Raw genomic sequence first — 13,575 nt, forward strand, 5'->3', positions numbered from 1 at the left:
CTGTAATTGTAAAACTTGTGTGGGGAATTAACAGATGTAAGAATAGCCAGAGTACATGGGACATAAATAATTGATGTGTTCTAACATGTGTGTAATTTATAATTAGTTAAATGAATCAGCAGTCAACTCCTTAGAGGAAATATGTAATTGTGATACAAAAGCTGGTATCGATATGTTGTAAAACGCCCAAAAGGGTCACTTGGCCTTTTGGACAAATAAAGCAAAATAAAAGGTTGATTTGGAGGACATACACCATCCAGGAAGAGCTGCTGGTAATAAAGATGCTGAAGGTAATAGTGAGTGGGTGTGTCATAGCGCAGGTTATCACACATCACCTCATCTAGTAGAGACTATATAAGCATCAGCTGCAGCTCTGTCTCCTGACACATGGAAGGCAGGAATTCTGTCTGATTTATAAACCTGCATGTGTGTGTATGCCCTGTTGCTTAATCTGTAGCTGACTTTTTATTATAATTCCTTAATAGAGTATGTGCCAGATCTCCAAAGCCCTCTTATACTTATTGATTTGTTCTAGACACTAACATCTGCAGTGCATGCAGCTTTGAGAATTTGCTTTGTCATTTGGCTGCGTATAAAGATGTGGAGGGGCACGTTTGTGTTGGTGGTAGTGCTTTACTCAACCGTTTTAATCCACGTGAATGCAGAGAATAACCACATTCGACATAGACGGAGCTGGATTATGCCAGGAACACTGTGGTGTGGAGTCGGGAGCATTGCCGAGAACTTCACCAACCTAGGTGAGATGGATACACCAAAAAAAAACGGTATAGCAAAAGTCAGTAAAATGCTTACAGGGGCTGATTTATTAGATGAACTGCTTTAATTCTAATCTATGTTTACTTCTAAACCTGAATCAAATTAGAAGGACATTGCTGCTTTAATTATCCTAAATCAGTCTGGGTATTTGAAGGGGTAAACTAGCTTGTTAGCAATTGTCTTTAAACATCCTGTCCTGTAAAGAGAGAATGGCATTGCCCATTTTCTATCAGCAATACTAGTGGATTCTGACATGCTTTCAGATTTACATCCTTAAAGGGTAAGTTCACCTTTGTACACTTTTTTGTACTTGTAAATTCCAGCTCCTCATGCACAAATATAGCATTCATGCACTTTTTTTGCAAAAATATCAAAGCTCTCCATTAAATCTACAGTAACTTGTCCTAATCCACGTTTCCAGACCTTTCCATTAGTAATGTCTTTCTTCCTGATCAGACTTTAGGTCATGACACAGGAAGGAGTTGACCAACTGACCTCATTAGCACACACCCTGCATCATCTACTCACCCATTCCCAGGTGCATGTTTTTCAAATGAAATGCAATCAATTAGTGATCACCCTTCTCACTAAATACACAATCAGATTGCATAGTGTATGGTCATCTTTATACAAGTACATAGGAGGGAGTGGACACTAACAACTCTGCATAGCGGGAACTCGCATTCCCACATGCGTTTTTTTTTTAACGAGGGGGTGAGGCGTTTTGGAGCATTTTCACTCATAGGGCAGTCCATCCACCAAAAAGGGCTGCCCTACACACAGCAATCGCTCCAAAGAAGCTTCAGAACTTTTTTTACAGTGGAGCTTAGTGCGTTTTTTTATTACGATTTTTGGTGCAGTGCACTTCTGAAATGCAAGGAAACGCACAGATGTGAATGGAGCCTCGTTGTTCTTGTGTTATCGCACACATTTCACTTTCATGCCCCATTCATATCTAGCAAAGTGGGAGCGCACATTTTGTGTCTTGTTTTTCCTGTGACACTCATAGGGCAGCCTGTTGTTTTCAATTGGCTGCACTACACGTGATCAATGGGACATTTTGGCGTTTTGTGGGTTGTGTGTTTTTTATTGTGCATTTTGCAGCATTTGCCCCTCGTTTTTTCAAATGGCAAAATGTGTGTTTGCTTCTGTGTTTGGTGTGTCGTTAACAATGGCACTGAAAGCGCAACTATTAATTTTAGGTGTATAAACATGGTCTGATCTGATTGTATATTGTGTATTTAGTGAGAACGGTGATCACTGATTGATTGCATTTCATTTAAAAAATGTGCACCTGAGAATGGGTGAGTAGATGATGCAGGGTGTGTGCCAATGAGGTCAGCTGGTCAATTCCTTCCTGTGTCATGACCTACAGTCTGATCAGGAAGAAAACATTACTAATGTTCCACGTCTGGAAACATGGATTAGGACAAGAAAAGTAAGTGACTCTAGATTTAATGGAAAGCTTTGATATTTTTGCAAAAAAAGTACATGAATCCTATATTGGTGCATGGGGAGCTGGAATTTAGAAAGAAAAAAAAATGTACAAAGGTGAACTTACCCTTTTAGTAGCACATACCATTTCCCTTTCTGCTCTTCTCCCCAGTATTTTACTGCCCCTCTTCTTTCTTCCTATAGGTTCCATACTCCGTCACTATGACTGTTCGTGTACTTGGCTGTGTGCTGTTCTCTAGTTTGTGGCTCCTTATACTCTATTCACTAATGTAGGTGGTGTGGTGTCAACTTCTCTGTTTCACTCCTCCGATGTAGGTTTCATCCTCCTAAAAAAAAATGCTCCTGCGCTTGAGAAATTGCTGTGTGGCCAGGGCTGTATCCTGGCCTAGGCCAACAAGGCCCAGGCCTAGGGCAGCACGTTGCAGGGGGGCAGCATGGAAAGAGTCCCCGCCGGCTTGCGCTACACTGATAGTGTAGCGCCAGTCTTATGGGGCGTACTGGACAGAGAGGCAAATTAGTCTAGTGCCCCCATAAAGCAGCCGCACTGCTTCTGGTCAGCATTCCGCAACTGTGGGGGGGGGGCGGAGCTTCTAATTTTGACTGTCCTATTATCCTGAACCACAAACCTTCCTCACTGTGCTATGTATTTTCTGCTGCACCATTGTCATGGTTATATCTTCTTAGTCCTCTCCATAAAATTTGCAGAATTTTGTGCCTAAAGTAGAACTATAGGCAACACTTTTTTTTAGGGAAGGGTGGGTCTTAAACAGCAAGGGGTGTGGCCTTGACAGGAAGGTGTGGGTCATATATAAATTAGGGGGTGCACAAGTTTAGTCAGGCCTAGGGCAGCACAAAACTTAAATACACCACTGTGTGTGGCTTCACTGGTCTAGCCCCCACATTGGTTGTGCTGCCACTCCAGACAGGTCAAGGAAACCTCAGTTGTACTCTGAAAAGATAAGAAAAGGAACAGGGACGTACCAGCCTAGTGCATTACCTTTATGATGATTGTTTATTTAAACGTGTAAAAAACATACTCATAACCTATGCTTCACCTTAGGATGTTCTGGCGTAGATTGTCCCGGGTGCATAGCCTGGGCTCGGAAAGATCTCTTTTGACCTCTTTCCTGTATAACCCCATGATGCCTGATGGTCTAACTCATCAGATGTCTTCGCCCTGGGCGACACGTGACCTGTTCCACTTTGGCCACCTGGTGGACCCTATAACATGTAAGTTGCTCTCATTCTCTGACCTACAAAAGAAATTTGATCTGCCTCGCCAGGTGTTTTATGGGTACTTGCAGATACGACACTACGCACAATCCTTTGCCCCGAATCTCCAATTTTCGGCGCCAACCCCCTTCGAAAAGCTGGTATTAGTGTGATCTGCTTGCCGAGGTCTGATAATGGACATATATCAGCTGCTAAACTCTTGCTCCTTCCCCACTCGGGGTAAGCATGCGAATATGCTCCGCTGGGAAAAGGTGCTAGGGGAGGAGATCCCAGCGGCAACGTGGCAGAAAGGCGGCAAAAAGCTCCTTCTGCACGCTCTACAAGGAGAATGGCTACAAAATTCTCTATTTTTGGTACCTGACACCAGATGTACTCCACGCTATTTATCCCTCCAGCTCAGATAGGTGTTGGCACTGTCAGGGAGCCAAGGGGACCCTTACTATATATACTGGACCTGCCAGATAGTACCATTTTGGACGGAAACCCAGCTGTTGTTGCCTCGCCAGGTGTTTTATGGGTACTTGCAGATACGACACTATGCACAATCCTTTGCCCCGAATCTCCAATTTTCGGCGCCAACCCCCTTCGAAAAGCTGGTATTAGAGTGATCTGCTTGCCGAGGTCTGATAATGGACATATATCAGCTGCTAAACTCTTGCTCCTTCCCCACTCGGGGTAAGCATGCGAATATGCTCCGCTGGGAAAAGGTGCTAGGGGAGGAGATCCCAGCGGCAACGTGGCAGACGATCTGGTCTCAGGCGGCAAAAAGCTCCTTCTGCACGCTCTACAAGGAGAACAACTACAAAATTCTCCATTTTTGGTACCTGACACCAGATGTACTCCACGCTATTTATCCCTCCAGCTCAGATAGGTGTTGGCACTGTCAGGGAGCCAAGGGGACCCTTACTATATATACTGGACCTGCCAGATAGTACCATTTTGGACGGAAACCCAGCTGTTGTTGTCCCGTCTCTTGGGAGTACCGGTTCCCAGGACCCCAAAACTATTTTTACTAGGGGTGTCGCCCCTGCAAATTCCCAAGTGTTCCAAAAATTGCTTAGACATATTTTGACGGCTGCGAGATGCCTAGTTGCTCTCCACTGGAAGCGACAATCCCCTCCCTCACAGGCAGATCTGTACACAAGGATAAAAGATATAGAGCTGATGGAAAAAATGACAGCCAGATTGCAGGATAGACTGGAAATGCATGACAAGGTTTGCACCGGCGAGAGGACCTGCCCTGAGCTAATGGCCGAGCCCCCCTACCTCATTCCCCTCTATTTCTCTTTTATCTGCAGTTTCTTCTCTCTTCTTCTTCTATTTTATTTTTTCCCTGGCCCCCTCTTTTCTCTCTTTCTCTTTGTTTTGTTTTTCCTTTTTGTGAACTTTGATGTGGTTTTCGGCAGACTTTGTTTGAGGTTTAGTGGTTTATATGTGGAGTCAGCAAGCTCCCCCTGCTGTCTACCTTGTGATTTACTGTATTTTGATATGCACTGTTTATGCTGCTGTTATGCTGAAGTTTTTGTATCACAGTGTCAGCCTGCGCTTAATAAAAACTGTTATTTAAAAAATAAATAAAAAAAACATACTCACAAACGAAGCATAAAATCAAGCAAAATGTATAAAGTCCACCAGATAGTTCATCCAGTATATTCCACTGGCCAGTCATAATCATGGAAGGGTAAACCAAAACTGACGCGTTTCAAGGGTGTCCCCTTTTCTTCAGAGCTTTCATCCTCCAGCTACCTAACACAGGTTATGTCTGTTATGTGCGCTGTACCACTTTTTCATTGTGGATTATTTGCCATCTGGCTCTGCAAAGTACCAATCAAAGCTGTGTGGTATCATGTTCCACGCCTTCACTATGGCTCTATGCTGCAGGGCCCTTTCATTCTCAATGTCAAGTCCTCCACTGTGGCTCCTTTCCCTTTCTCTATGCTGCATTCCGTGCACTGAATATTCCACTCCTCCCTTGTGGCTCCTTTCCCTTTCTCTATGCCGCATGCTGTGCCCTGAATATTCCTTTCCTCCATTGTGGGTGCTTTGCCTGTCTATATGCCACATGCTGTGCTCTCAATATTCCACTCCTCCACTGTGGCTCCTTTCCCTTTCCCTATACCACAGGCTATGCACTGAATATTAGGAGGGAAGCCAGCAGCACTGTGGGGGGGGGGGGCATGGACAGTAGGGGGAATCATCACTGCACTTAGTGATTAGGGTGTGCACAAGCACACCTGGCACACCCCCTGTGCATGCCTATATTTCTCTCCCTCTGACACTGTGCTGCAGACTGTGAATTCTCCCTCTGCTGTGTCTCCTTTTCCCCTTTATTAGAATGAAGGGAAAAGGGGAATGGCAGCCTCTAGCCCCCCTTTTCCTCATGGGAAAGTGGCGGGAGGACAGTTTTCAGGTTCCCCCCTTGGAGACTGACGCTCTCAGGGGGTGATTTAGGCGGGCTCACAGGTCTGAGGGGAGAAATGTATAGTGACCTCTCTGTGACCTGTGAAAGCCTGCTCAAAAATACAGGTTAGATCCAGTTAGGCAGGTCATCTCTCTGGCCGCAGGGAAAGCCCGCGCAAAGTGGGTTTAAACTAGCCAGAACTGGCCTGATTCTGGGGCTACATAAAGAGGGTTCCGTAGGATGGAGCTCAGTCGCCTCAGAGGACAGAAGAACTGTGGTGTCCCCCCCCCCCCTTGTTTTATTTATGTCGCGGCTGTTATTATGTGGTTGGGTCACCTTTGTGTTTTTGCAGAGGGGGACAAGTTTTTAAATATAAGATTATATTTTATAATAAATAAAGTTAAAATAAAAAAAAAAAGAAGAAGAATTTATGCTCATGCTGTTTTTTGTTCAAGTGCATTGTTTAAGTTGGAGTTGGGTAATTTTGTTTGCAGCCTGAGCCATAGTGGCTAGGCTTGCTAAAGTTTATTTATATATTTATATTACTATCTTAATTTATTGTTTACCCACTAGTTATTTATTTATTTATCTATTTATTTATTTATTTAAACCAATAATAAACATCCACGGCCTTTAATATCCAATGAGTTGTCTGCTGTCGTTTTTTTCTATTCTAAGGTTTTTAACCACTTAAGGACCGCCTCATGTACATATACGTCAGCAGAATGGCACAGGCAGGCACATCAACGTATATATACGTCCTCTGCTTGACGTGGGTCGGGGGTCCGATCGGGACCCCCCCCCGGTACATGCGGCGGTCCCCGTGGCTTCAGGAGCAATCCGGGACGACGGCGCGGCTATTCGTTTATAGCCGCTCCGTCGCGATCGCTCCCCGGAGCTGAAGAACGGGGAGAGCCATGTGTAAACACGGCTTCCCCGTGCTTCACTGTGTCGGCGCATCAATTGCGTCATCCCCTTTATAGGGAAGACGCGATCGATGACGTCATTCCTACAGCCACACCCCCCTACACTAGTAAACACATACACAGTGATCCCTAAATGTTACAGCGCCCCCTGGCCCAGATTCAAGAAGCACTTGCGCCCGTGCAACCATAGGTTGCGCGGCGCAAGTGCTTACTTGCTCCGGTGTAACGAGTGCTCCTGATTCAGGAACCTTGTTACACCGACTGCAGCCTAGGATATGACAGACATAAGCCTCCTTATGCCTTCATATCTCAGGCTGCATTCTTGCGTTGGCCGCTAGGGGGCGCGGCCATTGTGATCGGCGTATAGTATGCAAATTGCATACTACCACCGATTCACAAAAGTTGCGCGGGCCCTGCGCACGCAAGGTACGGAGTTTCCGTACGGCGACTTTAGCGCAAGGTTGCTCCTGCTGTAGCAGGGGCAACCAATGCTAAAGTATAGCCGCCCTTCCCGCTCGTGAAATTTAAATTTCACGTCGTTTACGTAAGTGATTTGTGAATGGCGCTGGACGCCATTCACGTTCACTTAGAAGCAAATGACGTCCTTGCGACGTCATTTGCCGCAATGCACGTCTGGAAAGTTTCCCGACGGAGCATGCGCTGTTCGCTCGGCGCGGGAGCGCGCCTAATTTAAATGATTCCCGCCCCCGGCGGGATCATTTACATTAGGCAGCCTTACGCCCGGCTATTTAGCATATCGCCCGCGCAATTTACGGAGCTACTGCTCCGTGAATCGCGGGCATTTCAAAATATTTGCGTGGGCGCAGAGCAAACATCGTTGCCCTTTGCCCACGCAAATATTGCACGGATCTACCTGAATCTGGGCCCCTGTGTTTAACTCCCAAACTGCAACTGTCATTTTCACAATAAAGAATGCAATTTAAATGCATTTTTTGCTGTGAAAATGACAATTGTCCCAAAAATTTGTCAAAATTGTCCGAAGTGTCCGCCATAATGTCGCAGTCACGAAAAAAATCGCTGATCGCCGCCATTAGTAGTAAAAAAAAAAAAAAATGCAAAAAAACTATCCCCTATTTTGTAAACACTATAAATGTTGCGCAAACCAATCGATAAACGATTATTGCGATTTTTTTTTTTACCAAAAATAGGTAGAAGAATACCTATCGGCCTAAACTGAGGAAAAAAAAAATGTTATATATGTTTTGGGGGGATATTTATTATAGCAAAAAGTAAAAAATATTGCATTTTTTTCAAAATTGTCGCTCTATTTTTGTTTATAGTGCAAAAAATAAAAACCGCAGAGGTGATCAAATACCACCAAAAGAAAGCTCTATTTGTGGGGAAAAAAAGACGCCAATTTTGTTTGGGAGCCACGTCGCACGACCGCGCAATTGTCTGTTAAAGTGACGCAGTCCCGAACTGTAAAAACCCCTTGGGTCTTTAGGCAGCATTTTGGTCCGGGGCTTAAGTGGTTAAGAGTGTTTTTATTTATTTTACCGTCTACTTTCCCATAAAGATATTAAAATACAAACACATTTGTGAACTAAATACTCTTTTTTTTGTTTAGGAGTGTTCCGTGAAGTGGATCTTTGCTGCAGAGAACATGACCATTGCGGTCCAACAATCCAATCATTTGGATTTCAGTATGGCATTCGAAATTACAAACTGCACACGGTGTCACACTGTGACTGTAATCAGAGGTGAGTGAAAAGTGAACTCTCCCATCTTACAAAAATAGTAATAGCTTTACAAGCACAGCGAGGGAATCGGAGTAGGGTGATCATCAGAAAAACCTTTTATCTTTTGCATGAAATAATCTAAATGTGAGGAGGAGTGACTCATTTCTTATTAGCATTGCCGCTAATGGAAAGAGCAGGTTACATCAGACATTACCAGGATCACACGGGTGTCAAATTCCACACAGCATGAAAAAATCTCATCATCTCTGCCATAATACCCTCTATAAACTCGGCCTTCTTTATCTGGCACCTGTCAATTTACAACACTTAACGCTGTGCAACATCATATTCTTCACTCAATAAAATCATTGTTTGCTGCATATACACATAAAGTACAGTGTTATTCCATAATATACAGTAACCTGTAAAAGCAGTACAGTTGGTTATCACACTGCACATACTTGCTGTGACTAATGACGCTCAATATGCATAAGCAAGACTCATTAGGGTTGATTTACAAAAGGTAAATAGGCTGTACACTTTGCAAGTGCAGTTGCTCTCATTTTTCCCCAGGGCTTAGTGAATGTGGTAAAGCTCTGCTGATTTCTATCAACCAATCATGCGCAAGCAAAAGTTCTGTTTGTTTGTTTTTTTTGCTTGCACCCGATTGGGTGTTCTTCTGGGGGAAATTAGTAAACTGCACATGCAAAGTGCACAGTCCATTTGCCTTTAGTAAATCAACCCCATTAACTTACATAAAAATATAAAGTGGGCTTTTTTTCTTGCTTTTATGTACTGCATTGTATTAATTACAACAGTCTATATTACCAAAAAAAATGTAACTAGGAACATAAAAAAAAAAATTTGTGTAACAAGCAAGCTCACAGTGAAATGAATTTAATATTATTCCTTAATATCAAGTGTCCACAAAAACTTTTTTTTTTCTCCCAATTTTTATCAATTCGCAGAGACAAAAGTGCAAATTGAAGTATTATACGTATAAGGCCGGGTACTCACGACCAAACATGTATGGTGAAAGCGGTCCGTCGGACCGTTTTCACCATACATGTCTGCCAGAGGGCTTCTGTACGATGGTTGTACACACCATCGTACAGAAGTCCGCGCGTAAACAATACGCGGGGCGTGTCCGCGGTGTCGCCGCGACAATGACGCAGCGACGTGGGCGGCCCGCCTTTAAAATGCTTCCACGCATGCGTCGAAGTCATTCGACGCATGCGAGGGACGGCGGGCGCCTGGACATGTACGGTAGGTCTGTACTGACGACCGTACATGTCCGAGCGGGCAGGATTCCAGCGGACTGTTTTAAAACAAGTCCAGGAATATTTGTCCGCTGGGAAAAGGCCCGGCGGGCAAATGTTTGCTGGAATTCGGCCCGCTCGCGCCCACACACGACCAAACATGTCTGCTGAAACTGGCCTGCGGACCAGTTTCAGCAGACATGTTTGGTCGTGAGTACGGGGCCTTACTGTCCAAAAAGTGACTCTAGTGATGATAATCCTGATCAGAAGAGGGTGACTTTTAAAACAAGAAAGAGGCTGGATATTGCATTATCGCTAGTTTAAAAATGTATTTAACATAACATCAGGATACTCACACATTTTAGGTGATTCCAGCGCAACAAACTATAAAAAGCATTAAAGGAACACTAAAGGCACAATTTTTTTTTTTTTTTAAATAACAAACATGTTATACTTACCTCCACTATGCAGATCGTTTTGCACAGAGTGAGCCGGATCCGTGTCTTCTGGGGTCCCTCGGCGGCTGTCTCTGCTCCTCCTCGCAAAAGCTTTCCACGTTCATGCGAGCTCCCTCGCATGGTGGAAAGCTTTTGCGAGCGCGCTCCCGTGATACAGCAGCGGCCATAGCCGCCGACTGATTTACTCGGCCCCGCCCCCCGGCGCGCCGCTTCATCCGCTGTGATTGACAGCAGCGCCAGCCAATGGCTGCGCTGCTATCAATCTGCCCTGCCTAGCCAATCAACGGCCAGGCTGGGAACCGAGCAAGATGACAAGCACGCGCCCGGGACTTTCGAACGCTGAGGTAAGTCAAACGGGGGCTCGGGGGGGGGAGGGGGCGGTGCTGTCAGATGTTTTTTTACCTTAATGCATAGGATGCATTAAGGTAAAAAAACATTTACCTTTACAACCCCTTTAAGCATAGGATTCCTCTCCAAACGACTTCCAAACTTTTATGTGTCAGCATCTTGTACAAACAAACAAACATGTATCCAAGCTTGTTTGCTGATACAGTTTTACTCAGAGCCCAGGAGTGGTTCAACTGCTTATGTGGACCAAACTTAAAGAGGAGTTCCACCTAAAAATGGAATTTCCTCTTAACCCACTCCTCGCCCCCTTACATGCCAAATTTGGCATGTCATTTTTTTGGGGGGGGGAGTGGGGGCTTCAGGAGAAGGGGACTTCTTGTCCCACTTCCTCCTTCCGCCGAGGGGCTGGAAAGGCGATTAGCTCAATCACCTTTTCACAGCCCCTCCCTGTAGGCGAGCGCCTGTCCAATCGGACGGCGCTGCGCCGCTCGCGCATGCGCACTGCCGCTCGCACATGCGCAGTGGGTGCCCGGCCGCGAAGCCGAAAGCTGTCACTGCCGGGTGCCCACACTAAGAATGAAGACGCCGGCCGGCGAGGGGGGGCGAGGAGCGGAGCCCCGGCCGGCGCGTCGCTGGAGCCGTGGAGCAGGTAAGTGTCAGTTTATTAAAAGCCAGCAGCTACACTTTTTGTATCTGCTGACTTTTAATAAACTTAAAAAAAAGGTGGAAAACCCCTTTAAGTGTGCGTTTACACTGTTGGAGGTGGATTATACTAGGGGACAGACAGACCTGGGGAGGGGCTGTACTGGGGGACAGACTGACCTGGGGGGATTTTACTGGGGGACAGACTGACCTGAGGTAATGACTAAGGTTACTTTATATCTGACGCTGATTGTAGTCTCAGGTTGCTCTAGAGTAGCTCGCAAGATTCATATATATTTATATTAGTCTATATTACCTTACAGCAAGACTTGCATTCACCAGCTACCATGTCTTAGGCCCCGTACACACGGGAGGATTTATCCGCGGATACGGTCCAGCGGACCGTTTCCACGGATAAATCCCTTTGGACGGATTGATCCGGTGAGTCTGTACAGACCAGCGGATCAATCCGTTGGGATGGATTCCAGCGGATAGATTTGAAGACATGTCTTCAAATATTTATCTGCTGGAAATCCATCGCATGGGAGAAAAATCCGCGGAAACAGATCCGCTGGATTGTACACACCATAGAATCTATCCGCTGAAACCCATTCGCTGGGATTTTTCAGCGGATGGATTCTATCGTGTGTATGGGGCCTAAGTGTAAAGCCCCATACACACTATTAGATTTTCTGCAGATTAATGTCTTCAGATTTACCAAAACCATGTAGTGCAAGGGCCTGCCTGATTGCATACAAATTGAAACTCTTAAGGGTTAACCTCATATTATATGGTTTAGGAAAATCTGAAGACAAAAATCTACAGAAAATCTATTAGTGTGTATGGGGTCTAAGACTAAATATGACTTAAAACTTAAAGTGTTACTAAACCCAGCACCCTGCATTCACTATATCTGAAGAGGAGGATCAGAGAAGACACGATCAACCAGCCTTTTTACACAATGCAAAGGATTAACCCCTTGGGTTCCACAATGAGTATAAAAAGCATGTTTTATTGCATATAAAGACTGATTTTACTGTTGTGGGTTTAGTAACACTTTGTTTACTTATGCTTAACAGATCAATTTCTCCTGCATCAAATGCAGGCGGTCATGTGCATGAGGCCTAGGTAGTGAGTCAGTTATATTTCATTGTTTCATGGGGCTTTTAAACTGATGTTTTCATATATATACAATCTTTGTTTTTCAAATATACATGTCATGACAAAAGAGCTTGTCCCATATGATGTATTCCTATCACCTTTCTTTTCCCCGCAGGTTCAGACAGTGCCTACATACGGTCAATGACTCAATGTCCACCCTGGTAGGCATCATGTTTTTCAACGTCTTAGAAATGCCCTGCTTCACCCTGAGAGAGACGGAGCAGTGTGTGGAATGGCACTGGTGGGGAGGGTACGTGTGCGTCACATCACAACTCTTGTGTAATATCACAGCACAGTATATTATATAACTGTTCTTTATTTTATTTTCTAGCTGTAAAAGAAATGGCTCATCCCCAAAAGCTGAACTTCACAAACCCACAGTGTTCAACTACAGTAATGCTGAAGACAAACAAACTCCTACTCCATTCCCTCACAGAGTTAGACAGCCACATGGTTCTCCTTCACAGAAAGGCAAATTTAAAGCTTCCTCACTCTCCTTGTCATCTATGAACACTGTGAAAAGTAAGAGAAGACCGCTGAAAAAACTGGAGGAGGCACAGACAAAGAAATCTGTAATAGGCCATGGAGGAACCACAATGGAAGTTAGAAGAAAGTCTGAGGAAGCTGAAGTAAAAAGGTCACTCGTTTCTGGTCAATCTGACAAACATAGTTTCCGAAAGAGAAGACAATGGACTCAAAAGAGGAACAAAAGGACAACGATGGCACAAAATAGCACCATCTCAGGTTCAAAGATTCCATTTATTGAGAGAAAGGTGAACCCGCTGACAGAAAAAACAACTACAAGCCAGGAAAGATGAACGTATTAATGACTATGGAGCTCTATCTAAACACTGGGCTAGATTCAGGTAGGGGCGCGCATAGTTACGGCGGCGCAGCGTATTTTTGCTACGCCGACGCAACTTACAGGAGCAAGTGCAGTATTCACAAAGCACTTGCTCCGTAAGTTGCAGCGGCGTAGTGTAAATGGGGCCGGCGTAAGCGCGCGTAATTCAAATGTGGAAGGGGGGTGTGTTTTATGTAAATATATGATGACCTGACGTGATTGACGTTTTTGCATGCGCCGTCCGTGTACATATGCCAGTGTGCATTGCTCCCAAGTACGGCGCAACGACGTATTACTTTTGACGTGAACGTAAATTACGTCCATCCCTATTCGCGAAAGACTTACGCAAACGACGTAAAAAATTCAAATTT

General features: G+C 44.8%; 1 protein-coding gene across 1 annotated transcript; it reads left to right on the plus strand.

The window, feature by feature from the left end:
* The first annotated feature begins 361 nt into the window (after positions 1-361).
* Positions 362-13,252, plus strand: PLA2G3 (phospholipase A2 group III). The gene is made up of 4 exons (XM_040352175.1): positions 362-758; positions 8,381-8,513; positions 12,476-12,610; positions 12,692-13,252. The coding sequence occupies exons 1-4, from the start codon at positions 599-601 to the stop codon at positions 13,176-13,178; spliced, it is 915 nt and encodes a 304-aa protein (XP_040208109.1). The 5' UTR covers positions 362-598; the 3' UTR covers positions 13,179-13,252.
* Positions 13,253-13,575: the final 323 nt, after the last annotated feature.

The sequence above is a fragment of the Rana temporaria genome, chromosome 1 (genome assembly GCF_905171775.1).
Source record: "Rana temporaria chromosome 1, aRanTem1.1, whole genome shotgun sequence".
NCBI lineage: Eukaryota > Metazoa > Chordata > Amphibia > Anura > Ranidae > Rana > Rana temporaria.

Excerpts from the sequence above, each read along its gene's own strand:
- PLA2G3 (XM_040352175.1), top strand. The coding sequence starts at position 599 with ATGTGGAGGGGCACGTTTGTGTTGGTGGTAGTGCTTTACTCAACCGTT. Across the intron at positions 759-8,380 it reads CGAGAACTTCACCAACCTAG|GAGTGTTCCGTGAAGTGGAT; the intron begins GTGAGATGGATA and ends TTTTTTGTTTAG. Across the intron at positions 12,611-12,691 it reads GAATGGCACTGGTGGGGAGG|CTGTAAAAGAAATGGCTCAT; the intron begins GTACGTGTGCGT and ends TTTATTTTCTAG.